The 27,241-nt window shown below is 46.1% G+C and overlaps 1 protein-coding gene across 2 annotated transcripts in view; it reads left to right on the top strand.

The window, feature by feature from the left end:
* ACACA (acetyl-CoA carboxylase alpha) overlaps window positions 1-27,241 on the top strand; it is a 126,114-nt gene that overhangs the window by 24,044 nt on the left and 74,829 nt on the right. Inside the window, exons 14-29 of one of the 2 annotated variants that reach the window (XM_086475393.1) lie at window positions 217-320; window positions 834-915; window positions 2,113-2,258; window positions 3,188-3,338; window positions 4,624-4,758; window positions 5,638-5,784; window positions 6,307-6,495; window positions 7,056-7,156; window positions 7,723-7,811; window positions 9,075-9,199; window positions 13,735-13,848; window positions 15,387-15,500; window positions 16,155-16,244; window positions 16,766-16,884; window positions 24,392-24,415; window positions 27,085-27,228. In XM_086475393.1, coding sequence (XP_086331519.1) covers window positions 217-320; window positions 834-915; window positions 2,113-2,258; window positions 3,188-3,338; window positions 4,624-4,758; window positions 5,638-5,784; window positions 6,307-6,495; window positions 7,056-7,156; window positions 7,723-7,811; window positions 9,075-9,199; window positions 13,735-13,848; window positions 15,387-15,500; window positions 16,155-16,244; window positions 16,766-16,884; window positions 24,392-24,415; window positions 27,085-27,228 — 1,874 coding nt within the window. The remainder of the gene's footprint in view (window positions 1-216; window positions 321-833; window positions 916-2,112; window positions 2,259-3,187; window positions 3,339-4,623; window positions 4,759-5,637; window positions 5,785-6,306; window positions 6,496-7,055; window positions 7,157-7,722; window positions 7,812-9,074; window positions 9,200-13,734; window positions 13,849-15,386; window positions 15,501-16,154; window positions 16,245-16,765; window positions 16,885-24,391; window positions 24,416-27,084; window positions 27,229-27,241) is intronic. The other variant, XM_086475392.1, reaches the window with a different exon arrangement.

Here is a 27,241-nt window from a genome sequence, read left to right as displayed (position 1 = left end):
TGATCCAGGAAGGAAAAAAAAGTGGTTTTCTTTTAGGGAATTACAGAGGTAATTGCTCCTGTATAGTGTTTGCACGGATGCTACGCCAACTTAATTTTAAGGAGAGGTTGGCTGTGAACCAAAGATAGAGCTGAGACTCTTGATTCTTCAAATGAGTGTCTGGGATGGACTGAAGCTAAAGGAGATGTAACTGTGTTGTATACCCTTTCTTTCTAGGCTGAAAGGCCCGATACCATGCTGGGAGTGGTGTGCGGAGCTCTGCATGTGGCTGATGTGAGCTTCCGAAACAGTGTCTCAAACTTCCTGCACTCTCTAGAAAGGTAAAGTTGCAGGCTGCTCTGCTAGATAGCTGATTAGCAGATAGTAGTTAGTTTTGATTTACAGGTTTTGTTCAAGTCCAGTCCAGAAATGCACACAGCTCGTTATCTGCTGACTGTTCTCTGGCCCCAGGAAGCTGTTTATCTACTGGCCTAAGAAAGCTGGCAGATACCTGTGCATCTCCCCAAAATATCCCCTGCTTTTTGCACAGGTTGGTTTGGTTTCTGGCATTTTTGGCAGAAGCTCCAAGAATTGGCTCAGGATGTGGAGTTCTTTCTCTGGGTGCTGCTAGGGCAACATTAGGGAGCCTTGAATCACCAGGTGGCTGGAGAGAGAAGGGCTGGCTCTGTCAAACTGGTGTGTGTCTCCTAAGGAGAGATGGTTTAAAAGCCTACTGCCACCTCTCTGCTAGTGTTTTCTAAATTCGTGCATGCATCTTTGGACCTGCTTGGGCCTCTGATGGCCATTTGGTGGCTTCTGGAAGACCAGTTTTGCTTTATTACTTCTCTTTCAAGGGGCCAAGTCCTGCCTGCTCATACTCTGCTAAACACTGTGGATGTGGAACTCATCTATGAAGGACGGAAGTATGTGCTGAAGGTACGATGCACAGCGTGGAAGCCCATCCTCTTGCCCCTTTTAGTTGCAGATGCCTGTTTGTGTGCTGCTCTGGCTTGATCTTTGTAATACATGTATTAATTGGAATTAAATCTGTGCAGGGTTTGTTTTCTCTGCTTTAGTGGGGTTAAGAAATCAGTACAATCTCCCTTATCATAATACCCCGTGACATCTTTCCTTTGCAATATCTCTGTGTATCTCTAAACATTTGAACCCTTTGGGGTCAAGAAATGCCTGCATAGGATGAAGAGTACTTTGTTATGTGCAAAGGCTGCTGCCTGTTCGTTGGCCAAAACTTTCAGCTGAGGTTTCTGAATGTGTAGATCTGCTCTGTTGGGTGTTTGAGGCCGGTTTCATCAGCATGACAGAATTTGTAGCAATTTTTCCTTTTAGTGTTGCTTTTTCTTTGCTGCATGTGAAAAACAACGTTAGAAATACTGTTTAAAGGTTGCGAAATGAAGCATACAGAAGTTAGGAAATACTAGACTTAAAATTGTGTGTGTGCAGTCTTAATTAGCTTCCTTGGGCAAAGTTATTATGGTGAAGTTTTTAATGACAGGACCATGTACAGTTTTTTGCAGCTAGAAGTATTCTGCACCCCTGCACCTCCGTGATTTTCTTTGCACCCCTTGATGAGAAATAGAGCAGCACTGAACAGCCGCTGAAGTATGCTTTAAGTGATTTACCCAGCTTCAAACAGGAGCTCTGTGGCAGAGGCTGTGATAGGATCCCTTTTTCCAGGGAGAGCTTTAGCTGCCTTCTCTGTGAGACCGTCTTTTCTTCCTCTTTTTTTTTTTCTTTTTTTTTAAAAAAATTACCTCATTCATTATGCAATTTTAGTACACGACTGTGCCCTGCGCATAGATCGGGCTGAGTAAATGGTATGTGATTGCATAATCAAACCTGTACAATTAACGCGTAAGTGTGAGAGGAATAAATCAAGATTCATGGACAGCAGTAGTTCTGGCATGTCTTGACTCCTAAATGCTTGGCTTTGTGATCCCAAATTTTTTTTCCGTTGTTTTTTTTTCCATCTAACATGAGAACAAATGGCTCCGTTTTCCCTTCTTTAATTCCCACTGTTGCAGTGCTTGGAAAACCGTGTGTGTTGTAGTAACCAAGGCACTGTCGATGCTGTGTTTATCTCATGGGGTACGTACTCTTCTTGTGGATCTGCAGGTGACCCGACAGTCTCCCAACTCCTACGTGGTCATCATGAACAGCTCGTGTGTGGAAGTTGATGTGCACCGACTGAGCGATGGAGGACTGCTGCTGTCTTACGATGGTAGCAGCTACACGACCTACATGAAAGAAGAAGTGGACAGGTAGCAACCTGTAAAGGATAACGTTTAACATTTACACACAAGCCAGACTTAGGCGTACTTGTAACTTTATGCTTCCTGAAGATCAGCTGGGAACGGAATTCTCTCCTAGGAGGATGTTACTAGATGTATTATGGATGAAGGGATTAAAGGGAGAAGTTGCCTTCACCCTGAAGAAAAGATCGTGGCTGCTGTTAGAGGAAAGATCTGAATGTGTACCAATGTGGAGTCCATATTCTCCTGCTGGTTCTTTTACCCTTTTGGATTATAAAAACCAAACAACCCAAACCCAGACCACTGAAATCTTTACAATCCTTGAAACTCCACAGCTGCCTTAGAAATAGAAAGGTTTAGTACTTCAGTGCGTTCCCTCAACATTCCCTGCAGGGCTCATAGCCCTAAGGTCAGTAAATCTGCAGCTTCTGGGATGTGAACCACGGCCCCCTCTGTTGGTTTGTTGAGGAGTACAAAGAGAGTTTTGGTAACTTTCTGGGTTGGAAAAGGCTGTAAAATCTCAGCCTCTCCGTCTGCTGCATGGGTGCCTCCTGCTCTTTTCAGCTTTGCTCTGTACACGAGAGGGTTTAGCATGAGGTGGGCGGTTTGGTGGATGCGTTCTGTTGTGTATGCAAGTGTAATCTCTAACATCAGTTTTTGTTTATATGAAGTCTTGAACTTCATTAGTTCTGGTTCAGACAGCCTTGCGAAGGGCGGTTCTCTCTACTTTCTGATCCCTGGCTTCCATCCTCCTGTTTTGATATGATTAATCTGAACTTCCAGATGCAGGGCCGTCCTGTGCTGCTCAGAAGAGCTGGTTGAGGTGCTTTTGTTTAGTTTTGTTTTGAAGTAGAATAGGGAAAGAGAGTATGGATTTTTCCCTTCCCATACTTTCCACAAGAAATTCTGTTGCAGTGATTTGTCCCGTTCTTTCCTAGGTATCGCATCACTATAGGTAACAAGACCTGTGTCTTTGAGAAGGAGAATGATCCCTCCATTCTGCGATCACCCTCAGCTGGGAAGCTTATCCAGTATGTGGTGGAGGATGGGGGACACGTGTTTGCAGGCCAGTGCTTTGCAGAAATAGAGGTAAAAGATTCTCAAAGAACTGACTTGGCTGTAGATGCTGAATCTGCTCAGGCAAAAACTGGGGGGAAAAATGTTGGAACTGGAAATTGAGCCTGAGGGGTAACTCACAGTATTTCCTTTCCAAATGTTGTCTGTGTTTTAACCTGGACTAGTGGAGGAATCAGCAGTGAGTGATGGGGTGGGGAAGAAATTACTTGACAGCTGAAATGTGTTAATGACTGTATACCGAGCGATAAGTGAAATCTCTCAGCAATGAGACCATGGTTATCATCTTGCTGTGATCCCAAGGGAGAGTGGGATCCGTGTGTACTGTTTTCCAGCTGTGAAGAAGGCCTTGTACTTGTAGACCACTACTTATTACTAACACAGACTCAGAAGCAGAGTTATGTGCCAGGATTAAGTAACAAATTAAAACTTCTCTGATTACCTGATCGTTTAGCAAGTTGATCGGATGAGTTGTTAACTTCCCTTGGAAGTTACTTAACTCTTAGAGGAGGAGGATGAACAATTTCTGCATCACTGTGAGGAAAGCACGAGAGATTGTGTGGGAGTGCATGGCTCAAAACAGATTTGAGGGAGGGGAGGGTGTGTGTTGACAGAGGGGCAATTAAACCAGTTGGGGACAAATGTGTAGGAGAAAAATATCAAGCCAGAGATCCAGATATTTTATGTAAGTGCCTTTATGCTGCAACAGAGCCACGGCTGAGAAGGAACCACCTACTCAGTTCCTGTGTTCCCAGTTGTGGTGTGTAGTATAGCAGTGGTAAGACTAGACTCTCTCCCTCCACACCCAAGCCCTTCTGCTGGCAGGAGCTTCCGTGGTTGATCTAAGGAAGCATCTCTCTTTGTGAAAAGCCATCTGAGACCTGTGACCTCTAGAAAGTAATCCTCGTTCCCTCTGCTAAAAGTGAGTGGGTTGCTGTAGCCTTTGAGAGTGGCTCTCCCACGTTCAGCCTTCAGAGTGCTGCAGCAGTAAATTGCATCTGCTTTGTTCATCGTGTTGAGTGTGGGGCCTTCTTGAGTACCTGCAGCGTGGAAGAGGTACCGGTCCTGAGGATGGCTTCCCGCTGCGCTAGCTTGGGCCAGCTGCTTTGTTCTACCATTCACTTCAGTGTCTGGGCTGTCGTTCCCAGTGTGTGCTTTTAAGCCTTGGAGCAAGCCTGAACACAGCAGGTGCTCCTGCAGGTTGGTTTGTCTGTGGTAGGACGTTGCCTGCTGGCTCACAAAACTAGAACCGTTTGGGGAACATGGAGGCTGAGTGTCTAACCTGTTTTCCTTGCTACAGGTGATGAAAATGGTGATGACACTAACAGCAGGAGAATCAGGCTGCATCCATTATGTCAAACGCCCGGGGGCAGTCTTGGATCCAGGCTGTGTGATTGCCAAGCTCCAGCTGGATGATCCCAGCAGGGTTCAGCAGGTGAGAAGTTGCAGGAGGCGCAGTTGTTGTGTTTTTAATAGGAGAATGATGTTGAGTGGTACGAAATGGTCCAGTGTACTGAACCAATTTCAGCCTTGTGCGTTGTACTGGAATTGTCGCTTTGCCATTTGTTTGTCTCAGATGAGGCCTAGGACTCAGATTACTGTCTCTTTCTCTGATTAAGGCTAAGCTTTTTTGCCATTCTTGTTTTCATCTTGCCTCAAGTACTACTGTGGGTACGTGGCTGTCGAGGATATTGGCCTATCTGCTTTATTCCTGTGCAAGTTCATTTAATTTCTTTTGATCGTATATTCTTCATTAAGTGACCCTTTTTGGGAGGACAGGAGTTGATGTCCCAGTTCCAAAAGTGTTGGGTCCTGTGAAAGCAATTGTAGCAAATCTGGAAATACAAAAAAAAAAAAGCCTAGGACATGAGTCTCTTTTAAGGTGAAAGGCAGAGAAATATTCATTTAGGGATGATAGGCTGGGATGTCGCCGGTGGCAGTGGAAAAGCACCTATTGTTCTCTTAGCAACACTAGTTGAAAATCATGGGAGGTGGAAAGTGATTGTTGTCACTAAACTGATGGCTTTTCTTATGCTTTTCCGTGAGATTTTTGGTCATCCTGGATCTAAACAAAGCGATCAGCTGTAACATATTTGGGAGAGAGGCTGGAAGCTTATTTTGTGGGTGTACACAGCACAGAACTGTTGGAGATCCAGCTGATAACACTTCTGTTTCTCAACCCAAGTGCATTTTCTACTCTGGGAATTCTTCCAAGTTCAATCCGAGCCTCCAGTCAAGGGTAACTGGATGTTACCACCGTGGCTGTGGCCGTACGGGAGGTTTAGTGACACTGTGCTGGTCCCTGTGTTTCCAGGCTGAACTGCACACGGGTACCTTGCCGCAGATCCAGAGCACAGCACTTCGAGGCGAGAAACTCCATCGCATCTTCCATTACGTCCTGGATAACCTGGTCAATGTGATGAATGGCTACTGCTTGCCAGAGCCCTACTTCAGCAGCAAGGTACGGGTTACTTCTTGTTTCAGAGTGAGAGCACAAATACTGTTCCAGGTCGAGGTAGGGCTGGCCAGTTTGCCTGTCACAGCCAGAGGACCACGAGTCGGGGCAGTGCTACCCCGCTAGTGCCAGCTCACCTTGGTTTTCTTTCTTGGGCTGCCTTCTAGTCAGTCTCACCAGAGAGTAAGATGGGAGAGTCCCATCTGTGGCACCCAAAACAAAGGCAAAGACAAGGAGTTGAGCTTGATGTTTGCGGCTTGTGCCTGGGGGCTGCATGCAGAGTCAGCTGTGGTAGGAGTCCCAGAGGGAGGAGGAAGGAAGGTGGGTGAATCGGAGTCAGCTGTGGCTGTAAGGTAGCACAGCAGCTTTGTCATCTAACCCAGTTCTCTCTTTTAGTCCCTGAACTAGCTGTGTGATAAAACAGTATTGAAGAAAACCCCAACGAAGAGCCTTCCCTTTTCTCCCTTCTTGCTGCTTGTTCTTTTTTTTTTTTTGTGCTTGTCTTTACACTGACTTGTCTCTCTCTAGGTGAAAGGCTGGGTCGAGCGACTAATGAAGACACTGAGAGACCCATCTTTGCCTCTGCTGGAACTTCAGGACATCATGACCAGTGTTTCTGGACGGATCCCACCCAATGTAGAGAAGTCCATCAAGAAGGAGATGGCCCAGTACGCCAGCAACATCACATCAGTCCTTTGCCAGTTTCCCAGCCAACAGGTGATCAACCACACTTGTATAGAGGAATAAAAACTGGTTTGTGTTGAGGCAGAGAGACAGAGAACATTCCTTTAAATTTTCTGGAGGTTAGTTGGATCTGAAAGGTGCGCTTGAACATGGGGTCTTTGTGAGAAGGATACTTACTGTATTACTTGAGTGTGTGTTCCCGGCTCAGTATAGCTTTAAACAGGCAGTTTAGAAGCAGTTTAATCATATCAGTGGCCTTGTGGGCATTTATTTACTTGCTTTTTGCCTGGTATATGTGCTGCAGTGCAATTTGTAGTGTCAGCGTAACCTTAAAGAAAGTGATTGCAGGCAAGGGAGGCCTGATCAGGTAATGAGATGTTGGAAGATGATTTCTGCAGTATATGATATTGTGCACTAATTTTTCGTATCGTTTTTGGGTCATTAACTTCCTTGGCAGTTCAAGGCTTTGGCCTTTGGTGGAGCCTGCTGAAGCGCCGGTCTGGTCTGTCTGAAAGTTCGCAGCTTCTCTGCTGGTTATTCAGCCCCATCATCCCATCCGGGACTGGGTCTGTCATGTGATTGCTCTCTTTCAGATTGCCAATATCTTGGATAGCCATGCGGCCACCTTGAACCGCAAATCAGAGCGTGAGGTCTTCTTCATGAACACTCAGAGCATCGTGCAGCTTGTACAGAGGTGAGCCATTTTCAGGGGTGCCTCCTAACCCCCCCCCTTTTTTTTTTCTTTTTCTCTGCTGCTTGAAAAACCCGAGCTTGTCTTTACTCGAATGGTTTTATTACACACTCAGTGTCTAAATCACTAGGAATAAGCCTCCGTGCTTCCCTCGGGGAGGTCAGCCGTCGGGGGGCTGTGCGTGCATGGCTCCTGGCTGCCTGTGTGAAGTTCACCTACAGATCCTTCTCGTTTTCCCTTTGCCATATGAAAGAAAGATTTAACTTCTGTCCTGACACTGATCACATCTTGGCCATTTCGTCAAGTTGCTGGTGTGTGTTACGCCTTTCAGCGTCTAGAGTTTTGAATATTTTGAGAAGAAAAAGGACATTTTGATGCAAAACATGAGCCATGCTACCCCACAACAGTAATGGCAGGGGTTTGTATTCAAGTAACTGTCGGGGTTTTCAGGGCCAGGTTGCTTCTTTTGGTAAGCAAACAGGCTTATGGTGCCCCTTGTGTTGAGCGTTATTCACTTGCAGGTCTTCAGAAGCAGGGCCATGCTAGGTTTGATCCACTTGCTTCTGCAGGTACCGGAGTGGTATTCGGGGTCACATGAAGGCGGTGGTGATGGATCTGCTCCGTCAGTATCTGAAGGTGGAGACTCAGTTTCAGCATGGTGAGTCTTTAAGCACATCAAGGATTTGATTTCTGAAAGAACCCCGTTTGTTCCCAGAAGGTCCACATGGACCTCGTCAAGAAAGATGAACTTTGTGGTGAGGGTGAGCTCCACAGGTTTTCTCTTAAAGGTCTGCCAGGCAGATCCTGGTTTTTGTAGAGGAGCTTATGTTGAGGCTGGACGGGGCTTTGAGCCACCTGCTCTGGCAGGAGGCATCCCTGCCCATGGCAGGGGGTTGGGACGAGATGGTCTTTAAGGTCCCTTCCCACCCAAACCAGTCCGTGACTCTATGACTTTTGTGTAACCTGGAGTAAAATGACAGACTCACTGAATGATGGGTTTCTTTGTGTGGCCATTTGTGGTCTGTCACTGAGCTCGCTGAGGCTCAGCCGGTCTCTGTGGTCTTTGCTTGTTCTAGATCAGAGGTGAAGCAGTTCTCCTTTGCATTCCCTCTCTGACCCTGTCAGCAGTGGCCCGCCGCCGGCGAGTTCCCCCGCTTGGGTGTTCCACATGTAGAAGCTTCATAGTAGAAGCTTGATTTTTATTTCCTGGTTTCTGAGCATCTGCAGAAAAGTTAGACTCAGAAAAACAGTTTAAATTCACCACGCTATTTAGTTCCATCTTGGCTGTTTATTAAATTCTGTAGTGAGAAAATCAAGTGCAGTAAAAAAAAAAGTCACTGAGTTATTTGCACCTGCTGTAAAATACCAGGAAGCTATTTGCTGTTCATAAAAACAAACCTCAAACAGCCTGAAACTGAGAATTGAAGTAAATGCATTGCACTGCTGTATCCTGGCACAAGATGGCAATGAAGCACTAGCTAATTTGGAGGCTCTGGCTCTTACAGGTAGTTCAAATTCCGCTCTACTTTGCTTTTGTGCTGCTCCAATACCTGCACCAGCCTAATGGTACTGCAGATTCATTTCCACTTCAATTTGCTGGTAGTAGAGGATGGTGCAAGTCTTTTTGCTATTACTTTATTTTGGATGTCATTTGAATGAAAGACTGAGCTCACCGTTCATCTCTTCGTGTTGCTCACAAAGGAGGTATTTGGTATTGGAACTGTTTTAATAAGAGTAGGAAGTTTAAATGAAAGTTTGAGGGAGTGGTGGTGCTTCCTTCATTCCCAGAATTGGTTGTGTGGACCATGCAAAGTAGATTCTCAAAAAAGATATGTAGAAAAATAAGGACACATCTAGTAACTTGTATTCCTTGACACAGAGATGTGGAGACTGGAAAAAAAATGTGCATTTCTGGTTGCAGGTCACTATGACAAGTGTGTCTTTACCCTTCGGGAAGAGAACAAAAGTGATATGAATGCTGTGTTGAACTACATCTTCTCACATGCTCAGGTCACCAAGAAGAACCTGCTTGTTACAATGCTCATTGTAAGTTTTCTGTCGGTGCTCTAGAAACGTGCTGCTGCCTTGTAGTTGTATGTTTGATGCTTTGAAAGGTACTAAATTGACAGCTGTCATCCGTAAAGATGCAAGTCTTCTAGTTACGGCAGCAGTGTGGAGTTTCTTCATGTGTTCTTAGGGGGCACGTAAGCTGTGTGCTAGAGGAGACCCAAAACATACTGCTCAGCTCAGTGCCTGTGCACCTTCTGCTTGCCTGTCCTGCATTGATTGCCTATCAGAGTGCAATGAAGGCTAATTATGCAAGTGATTTGTGAGCATCTGTGGGGAGATAAGAATGCAGGCTTAACTCTTACACTGGGAGGATGCTAGAGGCTGACTTTCAGACACTGGGCTGTGACTTTATACTTGGTTTAATTTGGTGCTTCATCTTCAGGGGTCTCAGAGAGCTCCTGTCTTTGTATAGCTCATGGTACTCAAACTGGAGTTGCTTGGAAAGCGAAGCAATGTGCTACCAGCGCAAAAAGCAGATGATTATTTTTTTTTGTGGTAACACTTCTGTAATAGCACCATTTTTATGGTCCTTCATTACTAATGAGGGTGACTTTCTGGTAGTGAATGGCATTAGCCAGCGCATATGGAGGCCCTTGAGGGGTTTCACATGCTCTTCCTCGATAAGCCATAGTTTGATCTTACAGGTTTGGCAGTGGCTCTCTTAGCTGCTCCCTGGCTATAGTCTCAGAAAATCTTATCTCAGGTCTGCAGTGGTGCGTTCAGACCAGCGGTGCTCTGGGCTGCAGGATGGAATCTGACTGGGACTCAGTATCTCAGCCCAAAGCTGGTCTCTCCAGATCAGGCCTCTGGCCCTTGGGTCGGTGTACAGCTGTCCAGGGGGCTTGTTGAAGGGATGGGGAATCTCCTGGGGTCAGAATTCCTGTTGGACAGACATAGGTTCCACCCTAGAAACACGAATGAATCCTCATGCCAGGAGCTGCCATCACCTTCTCATGTTCTTCTGGCTTGTTACTCCTTGAAAAATCTCAGTTCTCATTAACTTCAGTCCCACTCTAGTGGGTAAAACTCCCAGTAAATTACATTCCAAGGAAAAATAATAAAAAAACCCAACAATTGAGTCCTGTCTCTTTTCCCCTGTTTCCTGAAAAGCCTCAAAAAATCCTTGTCTCGTGGAATGCTTTAGAGCAGAATGAATGCCACCTTCCTCAAGGCAGGATAAATTTAGCTATGACATGATTTTCAACAGACGAGAGTTAGGTATCCTGCTTTTTAGGAGGCTAAGTACAATACTATCTCTCTCTCCCCTCCTTTTTCTTTTTTCCTTTTTTTTTTTTTTTTTAAACATAATGTGGTGTACTACTGCCAAAAATATGTCCAAAGTAGCCATCCACAAAATAACTCTCAAAGGCAGAAAAAGAGTCGTAATTGTCCTAGGCTGAGGCTGGGTTTCTTAAATTCTAATTTGTAAGATATAAGGACCCTGGCATTCTTTCTTTCTGGCTCTCTTTTTTTTTTTCCATTTTTTCCTCTTTTTTTTCTTTCCCTTTTTGGTGTGTGGTGTGATTGTAAGTAACGCTTGCCTTAAGAATCTCATTATTTGAACACGGAGCCATATTTCCTCTGAGAATTCTGGAGTAGCTTTGAGCCGGGGCTGTTCATTTCTCAAGTAATCATGCTGGCGTGATGGAGAGAGAAAATGGCAGCTGTTCGCAGCTCAGGCCTTCAATTTTCTTCAGAGTCCAGTCACTCAAGTGTGTAATTACACGGGGGTGCCGGGGAGGCGTTAGGCCTTGTCAAAGAGCTGGTTTGAGGCTTTGCTCGCCGCCTTTGCCAATCAGTGCAGGCAAAAGCCAGTGCAGCGCCAGCTCCCTGCTTTATTTTGTTGTTGTCATCGCGATTATTTCTCGCTAAAACGGGGCTGAAACTTTTTTGTCTCGTTTTTCACCTCCCTCCGTGCAAGCCGTGTCTTGTGGGCCGAGCCGTGCTGTGCCTTCGCGTTGGGGCGCAGCGTCCGTCTGGGGGAGCGAGGGGCGTGCTGGGAGACGGGGAACGCAGAGGGAGGTCGAAGAGTTTTCCTCTTTTCTTCCTGCGTCGTCATTCTTCCCGCCACTGTCAGTTAATTTCTGCACAAGTAAAGGCTGACATCCCAGTTTGCTGGAACTTAAAACATGCTGGTGGTGGAAGGACAGCCGGGTCGCTGGCTGGTGATGCGGGCGCCGTTTGCCAGGCCTCTGCCAGCACAGTGCCCCAGGCTTTGCCCTCACGAGCGCCGTGTGGCAGGGCCTCCCCAGACGGGAGCGGGTGACGGGGACCGAGGAGGGCAGCGTGCCTGCGGCCGCAGGGGTTCCCATCGCACTTACAGGTCACGCCACTGCCCAAAAGACCGTCGTTCCTCTTTCTTCCGACTCGCGTTACTCTTGGTGTCTGAGAACCCCCTGGCACCCTTGGTGCCATCATGGCGAAGGCTGTGGCGTCTTACGGGTTGCCAGGCTATTTATGTGGGATGGTTTAAGTTTGTCCTCCAAGGGCAAACGTCGTGTCAAGATACAAAATGCTTATGTTGCTGTTATTGATGTATCCCTAGGAATCCATTATTAACAAGGGGCTCTGAGGATGGTTTTAGTAATAGTGTTATGCTGCCATCATTCACCTTTTTTAGCTAGCAGGCGTTTAAGGCAGGATGGGAACTACTTCACCCTTCATATATTTGTTGAAATACAGTGTTTGAAGTGTGAAATATAAGTGATTTGAAGTTATATGTTCATTTTATGTACTTAACTGACTGTTGTATGCACATCCTAGCCCTAACTGGACAGAATTGCTTGTGGCGTGGCATATGCCTTGTGTCCTACTGGATTTTCGTTACCTTGGGCAGTAACATTACAACACCCAGGAATCTGTATTCCAAATACAATGAATTATTCACTGTGAATTCACACAGTGACCTGGAGTGATAAATTTACAGAACCTTCTTTGGGAAGAACCATTGTAATGTTTGCTGGCTGAAAACTAGGTAGTAGGGGACAGCAATCTAGTAAGACTTAGTAGCTTAGATTTTTTTTTTTTTTTTTTAAATTTAATAAGAGTGACTTGACTGTGGTCTCTCTCCCTGGGAAATGTATGCCGTCTTTCCTGGAGATGGCACCGTGCTTGAGTAGGGTCAGAGAGAAAGGGGTCAAGAGCACTGTGGAGGAAAAGCTGTTTAGTGTTGGAATTGTGTGTAGTATGAGCTGTTATTTGTTAGTCAGTCTATGGGACTTGTATTATTTTTTTTTTTCGTTTTTACTTTTATATTTCTGTGGCAGGCTTATCAATCTAACCTGCTGCAGTGGTTTCCCTTTTTCGCTTTCTATTTCTTGGATCTTCAAAGGGCCTTTTCTGGCCTGTATGTATTTAAAATCTCTTTAAGGCACCAGCTCTCTTTCCTGTTGCAAATCCCTGTTTCATCTCGTGTTTTCCTCCTATGATTCATTTACCAAGAGAAAAGCTGTTAAGTGCTGCATAGAAGAAACGCATTAGAGGCTCCTAGAGGATTTCCAGCTTCAGGAGTGGGAGGGAAGAGGCTCACAAGCCAGTTTGAGTAGTTGAAGACTGTGGGATTGTTCATGGGAATTGAAACTATTTTTGGAAGACAGTGTGCATGAGAGCGCACCTCCTCTGTTCAGAGAACAAAACAGCTTCAGGTCCTTACTGTTAGTGGTTTTTTGAATGGCTGAATCCAAAAGAGTTTTAAAATAACATTAACACTGACAATTATGCTGTTTGGTTTTATTCTTTTATCCAGCCAGTTTAGACAGTAAAGCAAGCTGGTGAACTTCCTCAGAACCTGGATTCTCTGGTTAGAAGAAATATTGTGGTGCCAGTCCTGTACTGTGGCAGGAAACGCATTATATCGTTTCTGGTTTTGGTTAGCTTTGCTTAGCCTTGTTAGGGGAATGACAGGATCTTTTTATTTTTTTGGTGTTGCTGAAGCTGTACAAAGCTGTGTGGTTGGTTTGTGGTTGTGGGGTTGTTTTTTGGTTTTGGGGTATTTCTTTCAGTGGACTTTGGGAGGTTCTCCTGGCAGTTAAACTTCTTCTGTTTGGTCACCTTTCGCGGTGAAAGTTAGCTGGTCTTTGCATGCTACACAAGGCATTTCACTACCATGAAATGCTCCTCAAATTTTGCGTTGCTGCTGGGGGAGACTTCTGGTACAAAGCTGAAATTGGGTGGTGGGAAAATATTTGACTTGAGTCTCTTTGACAAGTCAGTGTTTCTCATGTGTTTGGATGCCAAAACACAGGCTACAAATAAGAAAATGGGTGATGGTGCCAGTCCCTTCTTTCCTCTGTAGCTTTATTTATATGTGTAAAATCACTGAAAGTTATTGTACCCTTGGTAGCACAGAATTACAGAAGAATTTAGATCGGCACCTCTAGAGGTGATGTGCTCCAGCACCTGAGTGTATGTGTGTGTGTGTGTGTGTGTATTTCATGGTTTAAACTCCTTTGTAGGAGGACAGAAGATGGTTTTCCTCTGTTTTAAACATTTTCAGTTCTCTTTATTTTTAGGATCAGCTGTGTGGCCGTGACCCCACCTTGACAGATGAGCTGATTAATATTCTGACAGAGCTGACCCAGCTCAGCAAGACAACCAACGCCAAAGTGGCCCTGCGAGCACGGCAGGTAAGGGAGCGTGTTCAGCAATCCAAGCTGATCCCGGCTAGAGACAGACTGTGCCGTCGCTGGTCGGATCAATAGAGACTGCTCCCGCTTGGAGCTCACTCTTTTGGAAAGTCTGTATCTCTTGGTGTTTATTTTGGTTACTATGCAAATATGAAAGGTAGATTACTGTGAGCAGCGCTTTAACAATGAAGCTAATTAACCAGTGATCAACCATTGTCACAGTCTAACGAAGGTTGCAGTGGATTCCCCGTTGCTGTAAAATTTGAAGTTATGATTACGTTCCTTTGTCCCTGCCCCTCCAAAAAGTTTTGTCTGACTTAAATAGGAGTTAGTTGGGAGTAGCCTGTGGTTTGTGTGATGGAGGAAGTCGAAATAAATGGTCACTGTGGTTCCTTCTGGCTTTATAATGTGTGAACCCAACGAGCACTGGCTGCCTGGAACGTGCGGGCAGCTGTACAGTAAACAGCCAGGGCGTGCTGCCCGGGTTCATCAGGGCTCCCTTGCAACTGCGAACCTGTGTGTGTGCAGGGAACAGGGAGGGAAGTTCACACAAGAACCAGATCTTCTTTGCAACTGCTGAGGAACGATTGCAAAGAATTATGTTGGTCTTTTGCAGGGTTTCTTCTAGCTTTTGAGTTGCGTTTTGCCAATTTCTTTCTAACAGGAAAATAATGGGAGAAACTCTTGATACTGTCAATTCCAAGAGTCTAGTACAGATAATTTGAATGCCAGATATCCACCTAGGTGTTATTGTGAGCTTCCTCTTCAGCAGTTAGTCTGTAGCCAAGGAGGAGTGAGAGGGCATAATCGTTTCACGGTAATGCTAACCCTGTAGTCTGATCACTCCACAGTCCCTATCTCCCTTCTAAAAGTCTTCAGTGGGAAAGCTGACGCTTTGGGGATCTCTCCTTTTATTTCAGAGCTCGACTGTTGAAAATGAATGGGGCATTTGAAGCTGCTCAGTGACCTTATGTTTCCTTCGGGATTGTATTTGTGTCCTTGAACCGTTCAGTTATTGAACCCCTCAGCAGCGTGCTGGGGATGGTGCGTCTTTGTGTTGCTCTCTCACGTCATTTTCCCCTGCAAGCTGCTTCCCCTTCGTATCCCCGTATCCTTCATGTTGGGCGTTTAATACCTGGCACCAGTGTCTCTTGCTTCCTCTGCTCGGAAGCTGGGAAAGGCGCCTCCGTTGCTGGCCTCCCCGCAGCTGCTGCCTGCCAGATCTGCTTTCCAATTAACAGCCGGTCAGGCAATCCCCAGGACTAGCAGCTCTGCAGTGCCGAATCACATGCACTGATGGAACTTGATGGAAGCTGTTCCTTTTCTCCATGGGGAACGGCCAATAATACAAACGGAGCAGATACACAAATGAGGCTGGGGAGGGGAGAGGGTTTGCAGCATCACCCAGGTGCCACAGGAGAAACCAGTCGCCTCTTCTGGGATGGAGCAGACTATTGCTGCCTCGGGGGTAACAACCTCCTGCCGATGGCCCAGCGTAGCTCCTCTCACTGACACCCCTTGTGTTTGCTGTTTGCCAGGTGCTCATTGCTTCCCACTTGCCGTCCTATGAGCTGCGTCACAACCAGGTGGAGTCCATCTTCCTGTCCGCTATCGACATGTATGGGCACCAGTTCTGCATTGAGAACCTCCAGGTATCTACCAAACTTCGCTCCTTGTTTCCCTGCTTTCTTCTCGCTGATCTTAATGTTGCTGTGTTAAACCTCACCTGTAGTCCTGAAGTCCTTGTGGCTTTAGATGGGATTGTTCTAGTTTCTACCTTCCCCCTCATTTTTGTTTTCATTCCTACGCTGATATGAGAATGACCTGATCGCAGCCGACAGCTTCCTCAAGGGGGACAACAGAGGGGGAGGCGCTGATCTTCTCTCTCTGGTGACCAGTGGTAGGCCATGAGGACATGGGATGAAGCGGCGTCAGGGGAAGTTCAGATGGGACATTAGGAAAAGGCTCTTTGCTGAGAGGGTGGTTGGTCGCTGGAATGGGCTCCCCAGGGAAGCGGTCACGGCCCCAAGCCTCTCGGAGTTCAAGGAGTGTCTGGAGGACGCCCGTAGTCATATGGTTTAGTTTTAGGTAGTGCTGCGAGGAGCAGGGAGTTGGACTTGACGATCCTTCCAGCTTGAGATATTTTATGATTTAATGTGATATGCCATAATCCTGGATGAACAACAGGACAAGCATGGAAATCAGAGCTAGTCAGGCTTGATTTGGGGTTTTTGCTTTCTTGCCTCACCCTGTTTGCAAGACAGGCATTTCTCTTCTAAAATTCTGCTTAATGTGATCTCTTCTAGAAACTCATTTTGTCTGAGACATCCATCTTTGATGTGCTACCCAACTTTTTCTACCACAGTAACCAGGTGGTAAGAATGGCAGCTTTGGAGGTAAGTTTATTCCCATTGAAACCATTGAAAAAAAAAAAAAATTTTTTACTTTTTCTGTGGATGGTGGTTTTTTGGGAGGTTTGGGGTGGTTTTTTTGGTGGTTGTTATTTTGAGCACTGTTACCCTGCAAGGTTAAGAGAGCTGTAGGTTGTGTGGAATCTGGCATACTTGGAGTCTGGCATTTAGCAGCATTAATATTTATGATTGACTGAAATTTCAGATTCAGGTTATCTTTGCCAGAAGAAGATTTGGGTGGTTGAAAGGATTGAAAGTGAAGCTGCTGTCAGAGAATGTGGTCAGCCTGCCCTGTGTGCCTTGTGCTGGTGGTTGTATCCTGCCCGACTGGCCTTCCTCAGATAACTTTAAATTCTGGTTGAATTAGAGTTCTGTCTAGATACTCGTTTGGAGGTAGCTGTTTTGGGGTTTGGTTTTGTTAGGGCTTTTTTAAGTCTCTGGTGTATTACTTGTCATCTTCCTGCTTCCTTGGCACAGTTAAGCTGACTGAGTTTCTCTCTGACCAGGTGTACGTTCGAAGGGCATATATTGCCTATGAGTTAAACAGTGTCCAGCATCGCCAGCTGAAGGATAACACTTGTGTGGTGGAGTTCCAGTTCATGCTACCTACCTCCCATCCGAACAGGTCAGATCACGTGTTCAGGTGCCTTTGGAATCGGAGGTTTAGGAGGGGCTACATCCTGTCTTGGCAAAGAAAACTTGCAATAGAATTGGTGAAAGGGAGAGTCCCAGTGTCTCAAATAAGCATCAGTTATTTTAAGATAGAAGCCTACATTACCCAGTTCCTTCTCCTAAGTCACTTAAAACCTCAGGAGCTTCAGGCAGTAGTTTCTGCAGTCTGGATTCGTTTAAATATAATACAGTTTCCATGTATTTTCTGATTTTTAAGTTCAGCTTGCATAGTAACTTTCCTCTAGAACTTCAGTTCTAGCTGAATCCCGAGCCTTCCAAAAGACACAATTCCAGACAGAATAGTCAGTTACTCGAGATTTTAATAAAGAGCAGTCAAACAGTCTCTGTCCCCTTCCTGCAGCGCTCCCCTGCCAGCCCTTTGTAACTGTTTGTGAGTGGCTCTACTACTACTTTCAAACCTGGCTTTACTGGATAAGGTGAAATCTTTTCTGGCATGTGTTTTTTTTTTGCCTGACAAGACCAAGATGCATGTATGAATGTATTTTCTATAGAAATGCCGGAGCTGACATAATTTGGTTTTCAGCCAGTATTTTTCAGAATGTATTTCTCACGACTGCAACCAAAAGCATCGACTATTCGCTGCCCTTTTTGTAGAAGGCTCACACCTCCTAGCGTGTGCTAAGGCCATTTAAAACAGACAGACCAACTTGGTTATCAGAGCTGCTTCAGCATCCCTCAGGTTAGTCAGTTCCCGTGCTTTTTTCACCTGCGGCAGGAAATCAGGAGGGTATTTTAGGCGGCGTTTTATTTTTGTCCCGGGCAGCCGAGAGGGTGCTGGAGCCAAGCGGCGCAGTGTGTCCCCGTGGCCGCCGGGTGCCACTGTTGGTCCGTGCTGGTTTGGCAGTAGGGTACCAGTGCTGTTTTTCTCCTTTGTTTCCAAACATCTTTTTCCTTATTTTATTTTTGGTGAGGCTGGGCAACGGGGTCCAGTCTCGCTTCATTGAGAATCCATCAATACATTTTATGAAATGGTTTTCAGAATCTAGTTTGCTAGAAATGAATGACTGTCCTCAACAAGCAGCACAAAACACTCACGATACAAATGGGACATGCATTTGGTCTCATCTGTTTCCTAAATTTCTAGAATACTTGTAAATAATTGCATACTATTTTTAGTACCCCTTTATAATTCTCTCTCCCCTTGCCGTTCTTCCTCCATTTTTTCTCTTTGCTGGTCTCAGTTACCTCTGTTGCTTTCGAGTTGTTTGACCTGCCCGTGCTGACCACTGCTCTGTTACTGTGTGCAAGCTTAATTGGACAAGGTCAGCGGGAAGAGGAGAACTGTTACCTGCTTGGGGAACAGCTTCTTTGTCCTGACATCTCTCTCCTTTACGCTGAATTCGTTGGGGCAATGTTCTGGAGCTCCGTTCTGCTTCTCAACCGTCGGCGCTGCTGATGGTTGACTGGAAATGCGTTGCGGTCCTTGTGCAGAGGCCAGCGGGCTTGGGGGCAAATTCACTGCTTGCACAGGCCGGTTCGGTTCCTTTGAGTTGCACCTCGGTCTGGTAGTGATGGATTTGGCTCCTGTTGCTTGATGCAGCTTCTCGCAGTGGGTACCTGCTTGTGCGGCTGCTGCGTGGCTGGGTGCTGAGGCACAGCCGGTACCAGGATACCCGGGGTCTGGAATTAGCACTGACTGTGTAGGTTTAAACTAGCTGTGAAGGCAGGCCTTATGTTAAGCCCAAGACACAGAAATTTCAAAACTCTGACACTGTCTTGCTTAAGTCTTCTTTGTTGTTTTTGACCATGTTCTACGTCCACCGTATGTTTTTCTCTATCTTCTGTAGCATGAACTTTTAGACTGAAAAGCTAAAAATGCATTCCAAGGACAAAGCCTGGAGCCAGAGTATTCCAAGCAAAATGTCCCTTGAGGCTCTGCAGGGTTGGGTCCTGGTGAACCAGGAGTGGATACCGGAGAGCCCTTAAGAGGGCATTCACTTCTGGAGCTGGCGTTAGTTGTATGATGGCACACGGTTTTCAGCACTTTGTCAGATATTTTTAAGTGCTGGATCCTTTTGTGTCTGATTTCTCTGAGCATTTAAGGGCCTGAATTTTACTGGAACAAATACTCATCTAGAGAAAATTGCAAACTGGTGATCGTTGCTATATTTAAATTCTTTGTTATTGGTATTTAACCCTGCTATGCCTTTACTTAATTGCAACAGAAACGATGCCAGTCGCTACTTCTGATCCGACTGATCACAGCTAGGCACTCAGACGTTGTATTTTTGGCCGCCGAATGGTTACCATCAACTACCCGTAGGAGAGCTTTACATGGAAGCAGAGAGGAAAGAAAAACTGTTAAATCTGCTAACAAAGTCACAGAACTGCAACCTGCTCCTGGTGCGTTTTGTGGGCAGAAACTGTTTGGGGAATTATTTGTTTAAAATCATAGAAAACATCCTGTTGTAAGAATCCCCACTGATCCTGATTGCAAGGGTAAGACATAGAGAGAAAACCTGCTTATAATTGAAACCACAGAGGGCTTTATAGATCCAGCCCAGCGTTCCTTATGGCCCAGTGCAAGGCGGGTGAGGGGTATGGTGTAACCGTCTGGTGCCTTTCACAGTAAAGGGAGTTTTCAAGCCCTCTCCAAGTAGAGGGCGTTGCAGTGATCCCCTCTGGAGGCAGCGATACGAGGGGCTGTCCGGGACGCTGGGCGCTGCGTGCTGCAGCAGGGCTCCGCAAACACACGCTGACGTGCAGAGCCCCTTGCATTTGGGTAACCTGCCTCTTTCAGTCCTCCGGAGTCCTGGTGAGAAAAGATGGGAGGAAGAAATGAGCCCTGTTCCGAGCTGTTCTTTGCTTCCCTCTTGCTCAGACTGCCCTGCTGAGATGGGAAGCTGGTGGAATATTGACTGGTGTTTAGAGAGTTCAGCTCCCTTTGTGAGAATGGCAAGCTGGGTGACAGACACTGAAAGGCCTTTCTTAGGTGTTCAGCACATGAAACAGTGCTTGCCTAATCTTAGCTTAAAATCTTCTGTTCAAAGAAACATTGTGTGTCTAGTATAGGGAGAGGTAGAGGGAATTATAGTGCTTTTTCAACAGGAGAAGTTTTTCTTTTTTTTTTTCTAATAATCCCCCTCTCCTCTCCTGCTTTCAAACAGCCTTTCTTATGTCTGAAGCAGTACGGTTTAAATTAAACTGGGACATTGTCTGCTGTAGCCAGCTTCTGGAGCCTGCTGCAGAGTCTTGCTGCTGCACTGCTCCTCCTAAAGCATCCCCTTTTCTCCAGCTCACTGCATTCCCCCCAGCCAGGTTGTCCAGCTGCTCTCTTGATCTTTTCTTCCCCAGTAGCAGATGTGCTGGAGGATCAGAAGGGAAGAACTCGGAGGTAGATGTATTCCCACAAAACAGATCCCTCTGTTTTACCAGAGGTAAATGTGTTCCTTCTGTCAGATGCTAAGACAGTTGCTGACAAAGGTGATGTAGAGGTGCTGGGTATATCTTTATTTTAGGATGTGGCAGTGATACTGCAGGGCTCTGCCTTCTAAATATGTTGAGCCCCCAAGGACACTGAAGTATAACCCAGCCTGTTTTGCTCACTCTGATGCCTTAGCCATGCCTTCCCAATCCATCTGTGCATTGAGCCCACGCCTTCCTTTTGTCCCATGTGCCCTCCTGAACTGCCACCCTTGGCCTTGAGACGTTCCGGGGAATCTCGAGTCAGGATGTACCATCGGAAGGTGGAAATGAAGGGAAGTTTCAGCACTGCAGGCTGAGGCTTTAGGTTTTCATGATTGGCTTAAAGCAAGTTTTACTTTTGAAACTTGGTAAACAAGATGTCTGGTACCAGCGAACCCTGTTTGTATCTGGAGCTGGGAATGCACACAACTGGGCAAACAGACATACAGGCAAATGCCTTGCTTAGACTTGTCTAGGTTGAGTTCATTCTTGGGACTGCGTCCTGCTGTCCGTGATGCTTCTGAGGCTGGAATTCAGGTCTAGTCATTAGTTGCTTTGTATTTCCAAGGGTGTCAATATAAATGTCTCAACTACCTTGTGCTTGGTTTTGCCCGGTATCTCCTCTTTCTGTGCTTGTGGATGTTTGTTGACGCCCTTCTTGGACTTTGATGTTGCTGATTTCAAGGCTTAAGAGTGGTGCATGATCTCTCCTTTGCTGTCTCTTGATGTTTTATCATCTATGGAGTATTTTGCTTGTTCTTTTTTGTCAGCCTCTTCCTTAGCTTACAGGTAGAAACCATTTTGAAGGCTGAAAGACAAATTAAATGTTGCTGTTTCCAAGCAGGGCGCTTTACAGAAGAATAAGAAGCCAAAACTCACACGTAGAGCAGCGTTTATAGGTTCCTTCCTACTGTCATTTTACAACAATACAAGATTTGAATTTCTGATGAAATAGAAGCATTTTCTGTGGGCTAAAGTAGTTGCTAAAACAGCTTCTTGCATCAGTCTTTGGGGTGCCAGTATTGAATCAGCTGTGCTGCTTTGGACTCTAACCGTACGAGCCTGGAGACCCGAGCGTATAACTCGTAGTGTATCATTAGGTAGCCTGAGGTCCGCTCCTCGTTGCGAGAGACTGGCTGAGATCGGGAGGGAGGAGGGGAAAATGATTCCAGGACACCTGTAAATCCCTGCAGTTCCGTGCTGAGGGTTTGATGTTAATTAGACAGCAGGCAGCAGTAATGTGTTGCAGTTCCCTTGGCTTGCCTGTTTCAAAAAGGGCAAAATCTTCCAACAGAGCAAAGAAGGGGCTGTTGAAGGGGCAGCAAACTGAATGGAACGACGATAATTTTATGCAAATTGGACTTCAGTAGCAGATTCAGCTTGGCTGAATCACAGAGGGAGCAGAAGAATAAGGAAAGAAAGAGGGAGAGGAAAAACCCAATCAAAATGTATGGTTTGAGGCATGTTTCACAGCCTTCTGTTTAGATTCTTCTACAGAAATGAAGAAACATAAGAGGAATGCCACTGGTCACAGCCAGTGGAATTGCTCTTTCTCCTGTGGTACTGCTGTTAATAACTACAAGTGGGTTATTCAGCCGACCTCTGCTGATTCCGCTTTGCTGCCTGATTTCAAAAGCTTTGCCCTGCGCTGGCACTCAATCACAGCTTGATCTAACCAGTGGTGCTTTGCATGCGTTGCCATCATTTTCATAGGGGAGCGCTCTTGTTTAAAAAGGAAAAGGAAAAAAAAAAAAAAGAAAGGGAGAGGTAAGGGGGAAACACATTCAGATTCAACCAGGAGGTACAGGGGGGGAGCTCAGGGGATTTGCTTGAGCAGGCGTCGCTGTGACAGTAGAGCTTGCATCGGTGTGGAGCAGGTTCCTGGCGAGGTCAGCTTCCCCGGTCAAGAAGGTTCTCCCTAAAAGTTCAGAAGGGAGAGGGAGAAGGGCTGGGGCTGGTGTGGTGAGGAGGTTTCAGATCCTGTGATCGGCTACATGGAGAGCGCGGTCGGGGCGTGCTCCATCAGCTGCGCCTTGGTTCAGCTCCGGGAGCCGTGGTGCTGCTGGCGGCGCTGCTGTGCCGTCAGGCCGAGCAGCCTGGCTGGCGGCTGGTGTTTTGTTTGTCAGAGCTGCGGAGGTGCAGCTCAGCAGCTGCTGTGCCTTGTCACAAGGCCTGGTTGTGTTGCAGATATCAAACCTTTACCTCTTAGTGCGTTTTGGTGGCAAGTGACAGTCCAGCTCCTGTGACGAGAAGCCCTCCACAGCTATGATGACCTGCAGATACAAAGCCAGCCCCACCGTGTGCAGCCTGAAGACTGTTCCTCCGTTCTTTTCTGACATCTTCAGCCACTGGGCCTTCTGTTTTCCTCGTTGCAGTTCCTGCCATAGTCTCTTCAGCTCCGTACTGAGTGGCTGGAGAATTCTTCCTGGAGCCAGGCAACGGGTGCCCTTTTTGAGACAGAAAGGACCATTTGTTGTGCCGGGTTTTTTCTGTCTCTTTTCTGAAAGCGTTCCAGGGACCACTACACAAGTGTACTGGGTGTAGGAGCTGCCCGTCCTCTCCAGACGATTTTTTTTTTCCAGCTGAAGTAGATCACGTGCAGCTTTCCCACCATTTGCCAAGCTAAAAAAATAGTCTCAACCCCCTGAGGCCTCATGGCCTTTTTGGCCCTAAGCACAGGCTCTGCAGCACAATGTCTCTCCTCACTGTCTCCACGTGAAATGAAATACTTCTGTTATTGACCATTGAACAGATACATCTTGAGGCCAGTTTGTGCTTTCTCCTGTGTGGCTTAAGGAACTTTTTGTGCCTTTACCAGCAATGCACCCAACACGCACCCTCGCAGCCAATATGACTGTGCTGTGACAAAACCAGTGTGAGAACAGGACCAGGAGCAGTCAGTGTGTTTAGCGATGTGACCATGGAAATACACTGGTCCTTTAAGTACCGAGACTTCATGTCCAGTAATTTGGAGTCTTGCCTGTGGTCAGGGATGTCAAGAAAGTCTGTGGTTTGATCTCCTACAGGTTTCTGTGGGGAAGGGGGGGGGGTGTGATTGTCCATTTACATGCTCCCTGAAGCGTTGCTTTCCATCTATTCATGTTTGCTGATCTCTTTGCACAAGCCTCCTGTGTGCATGTATTTTTTTTTTTTTTTCTTCAATTTAATCTTCGCTATTTTGAATGTCAGATCACGGCAATTTCTGCGTCTCGCATGGAGCAATATGTCATCTTGTGTTTCCATGAATGTAGCTGGCATGGGCTAGACTGTGCTGTTCTTACGCTGGTGTGAAAAGGGGCCCCTCGCCGCCTTTCTGTCTTACGTGCATCGCTAAGCCCCAGTCTGCATGCAGATATGTGAAAGCGTTGGACCGATGTTTTAAAAGGAACTGTAAAATGTTCCTTAAATTAGCCTTAAGTTCTGCTTGTTCTTTCTGGTACTGAGGGCCTTGAATGCTGAGAATGCCAAGTATTCCACGGTGTTTCTGTGTGTCTGCTTTGTTACTGCGTTGTTGGGGGCGGCAGTGCGTGGGCTGCTGCTTAGCGTAGAGGTTTGGCAATGAGGACTTGGCTTGTTTTCCTGAACCTGCTGCAATCTCCCCGTGTGATATGGTCACTTTTTGCATCTGTGCTTTCTGTGTTCTGTCAGGGAGCGCAAGCCCCCCCCCCCCCCCCCCCCGGGTCTTGCTTCTGAAGCTCACTTGGTGTGTGCGAAGGGCTTGAAGTGGGGACGATAAGAGATGCGACAGAAATGCAGGGTACCTTGCAAATCCCCTGGGTTTTCCCAGGGTGTATTATTTGCATGTTGCGTGCATGGTCTGTGCTTATTCCCCTGGCAGCCGTGGCAAGCGAAGTCAGGTGGTGGGTGCCTTCTCAGGGTCAACGAAATTGAATTCTGCCTGATACCTGATGGTTGACAAATTTTGGGTTAGTAAATTGTAAACTTGTTGCTGGTCTGTGTACCAGCTTGATGATAGTTCTTTATTATGGCTTTCACTAACCAATCTGTAACTAACTGTGGTTGTTTGATTACAGAGGGAACATCCCCACGCTAAACAGGTATGGTACTTGTCATCTTTTAAAATTTGAAAAGACAGACTAGAAAGAAGTAGCCTAGTAATGTTTTTTAACATGTTTTGTTTTAGTGCCCTTATCTTTACTTGGGAAGCTCCCAAACATAACTCTTCTTTTTCCTTCCCTTTTCCTCTCCTTGTCTAAAACATGTTTTCAGCTTTTCTTTACCCTTTAAAAAAGCTTTGCATGCAGCAATCTTTACAATTAAATTTGCCAGGTGACTCGGCTCATCTGTGGTATGGTACACAGCAAACTTGTAGCAGAATGCTGTTTCTAGGGTCTCTCTTTTGGAACTGGATTCCCAGCTGTTGACCCTCTGGTAGGGTGTCACAGTGACCCAGGCAGTTACTCCTAGCCCATAGCATACCTGTTGCTACTCTGGTTTCTTGCAACTAGCTTAGAATTTGTCGAGGCTGTTTCCCCTCCCTCGCACCATAGATGAATCTACATCTCAAACAGCTGACAGCATGTTTTGTTGTGTTTTGGACGCTAATTTTTCCTCCCGTGTCTCAGTTGAAAAGTATTTCTTGTTTTAAATAATACATGAAAAATGTCTGCTGTCTTTTCGTTTAGTTACTGTTCTGTGGTATTTTTTGTATTAGTTGTAAGAAATGTACACCAAGGCATGTCCTGAAAAATTTTTCAAAATGTGAATACCTATTATTTATAACTGCTTACAAGCCTATTTAGGGAAAAATAGTAAAAATGGCCTTGAAGGTCTCATGGCTCTTAATCAGAGATAAATTACAGAAACACAGAGTGACTTGAAACACGGAGAGCTATTAATCAAACTGATGATGCTTTAGACTTGTTAACAGTATACTTAGGACCATATCACAGGGGTTTTCTGTACGTGGAAAGAAAGGAATCGTAGTAACGCCGGTAAGTAGCGGTGTCAGCGATCCACAATTTGGTCCTGAATCTGCATGGCAGTGCCGTAGCCAGCACGGCTGGGCCGTGGTTTGCCCGCTGTGCCGCTGGCGTCTGGTCCAGCACAGCAGCTGAGCATCTCTTTGACTTTACGAGTGGTAAGTCAAGCATGTGCTGTGCTGAATCAGTGCCCTGATTTTTTTTTTCCCCATTGTCTTCTGCCTCCTGTTGTGGCACCAGTTGGGGAGGACAGAAACTTAACTTGGTTAATGCCTTCCTAAGCCCCGGGGAGAGCGAAGCGAGCGCGAGTGCGCTGTCCCCGTGTCGCAGAGCGCTGCCCTGCGCCAGCTCGGTATTTCTGGCTCTTCAGAGCAAGCTCGAAGGTCTCACCGTCTTGTAGGGAGCTTTTGAAGTAGGTCCCTCAGTGAATCGAGATGACTCTGGAGCGCAGTCCAGAAATTAGAAATAATTATTGCAGAGAAGGCAAAACCCAATTCTAGTAGCAAGGGAAAGGATGTCTAGTTAGTTGTATGCTTTTTGTTCACTGTGTGAGAAAGTTCCTCTGCTAGTCTTGACCGTAACATTGTGGGTCTTTAAAAAAAGCATAAAAATAATCATAATAGTAGCCCAAACCCCCAAATAACACAAACTATTTCACAGCTGGTGTGTGCTGCCATAGCAGTTGAACTGTATGAGAACTCTAATGGTTCTTTAATATATTCAGGATCTTGCCCTCTGCCAGGAAGGAATGCTGACCTTCAGTGAACGGTGGCACTCCCGCTTTAAATAGGAGTCTCTTGGTGCCTTCCTCTGAGCTTGTGTAAATCTGTTCCAGTCCTCCTCACTTAAATAAGGAGCTGCTCCGGTATGGGTGATGCCTATCCTGCAGCGTACCTCCGTGCTTGAGCAGCAGACACCAGGCACAAGGGTGACAGTAGTGAGTGCCTGGAGTTCTGCCTTCCTTGCCCCTTAAGACAGATGTGTTCTGGGGCCAACTGCTTGTTTTTAGCTGTTGCCACCTTTTAGAGTCAAAAGTGAGCAAAATAAACGAGTAGGGGGAGTTGCAGTGTCTTTAAAGTATGGATTAAATTAGGTGGAGGAGCACATTAATTTGGTCAGCAGTTGAAGCAGAAGGCACTGTAATAGCACTTTAGGGTAGGAATACTAGTGTGAGACTATAGAAAACCCCGTTTCCAGTGTAGGATTTTAGAGAGGTCACTGTACCACGCTGCATTTGAGGAGTGTAAAGTATGGTATGACCAGAAAAATTGCAGAAGCAATGAGACAATATAGCTTGGTACAGTTCAACTTCATTTGTAAACATTCCTAAATCTTTAAAGTGTCAAAGCTTAGAATTATTGTTGTTTATCTCGGTATTCCACCTGTAAAGCAAAACATACATACAGGAGGAAAAATACATTCAGCTTTGCATAGTCATAATTCACCTGTCATCTCAAGAAACCCCTTAAGAAATACTTGTTCTAAAGGGCTGTAACATTAGTTCCTCACTCTTTTAACTGTTCCTGCCCGTTGGGACAGCGTCCAGGTAAGGGCATTAACGGCACCAGAGGCATGCCAGCATCGCAGGGCCTTTGGAGAAGACAGCACAGCAGGTCTGGCGTGCTGAAGAATCTGACAAGTCGTGCAACAGTTACGTGGCATAAACAGCCACGCCTCGAGTGGTCAAAGCATATGCACACCCCCCCCCCCCCCCCGATCTTTTCCAGTGATGTTCTTCTCTCCCTTGTCCCTACTAACTGTGATTTTATTGAATTGCTGTTTAGAATGTCCTTCTCTTCCAACCTCAATCACTACGGGATGGTCCACGTAGCTAGCGTGAGTGATGTACTGCTAGACAATTCATTCACTCCACCGTGCCAGCGGATGGGTGGAATGGTCTCCTTCCGCACATTTGAAGATTTTGTCAGGTATGTGGGGCAG

Source organism: Leptosomus discolor, chromosome 18 (assembly GCF_034619465.1).
Source record: "Leptosomus discolor isolate bLepDis1 chromosome 18, bLepDis1.hap2, whole genome shotgun sequence".
Lineage (NCBI taxonomy): Eukaryota > Metazoa > Chordata > Aves > Leptosomiformes > Leptosomidae > Leptosomus > Leptosomus discolor.
Note: the sequence above shows the minus strand (reverse complement) of the source record. Positions and strands in the feature narration are given on the sequence as shown.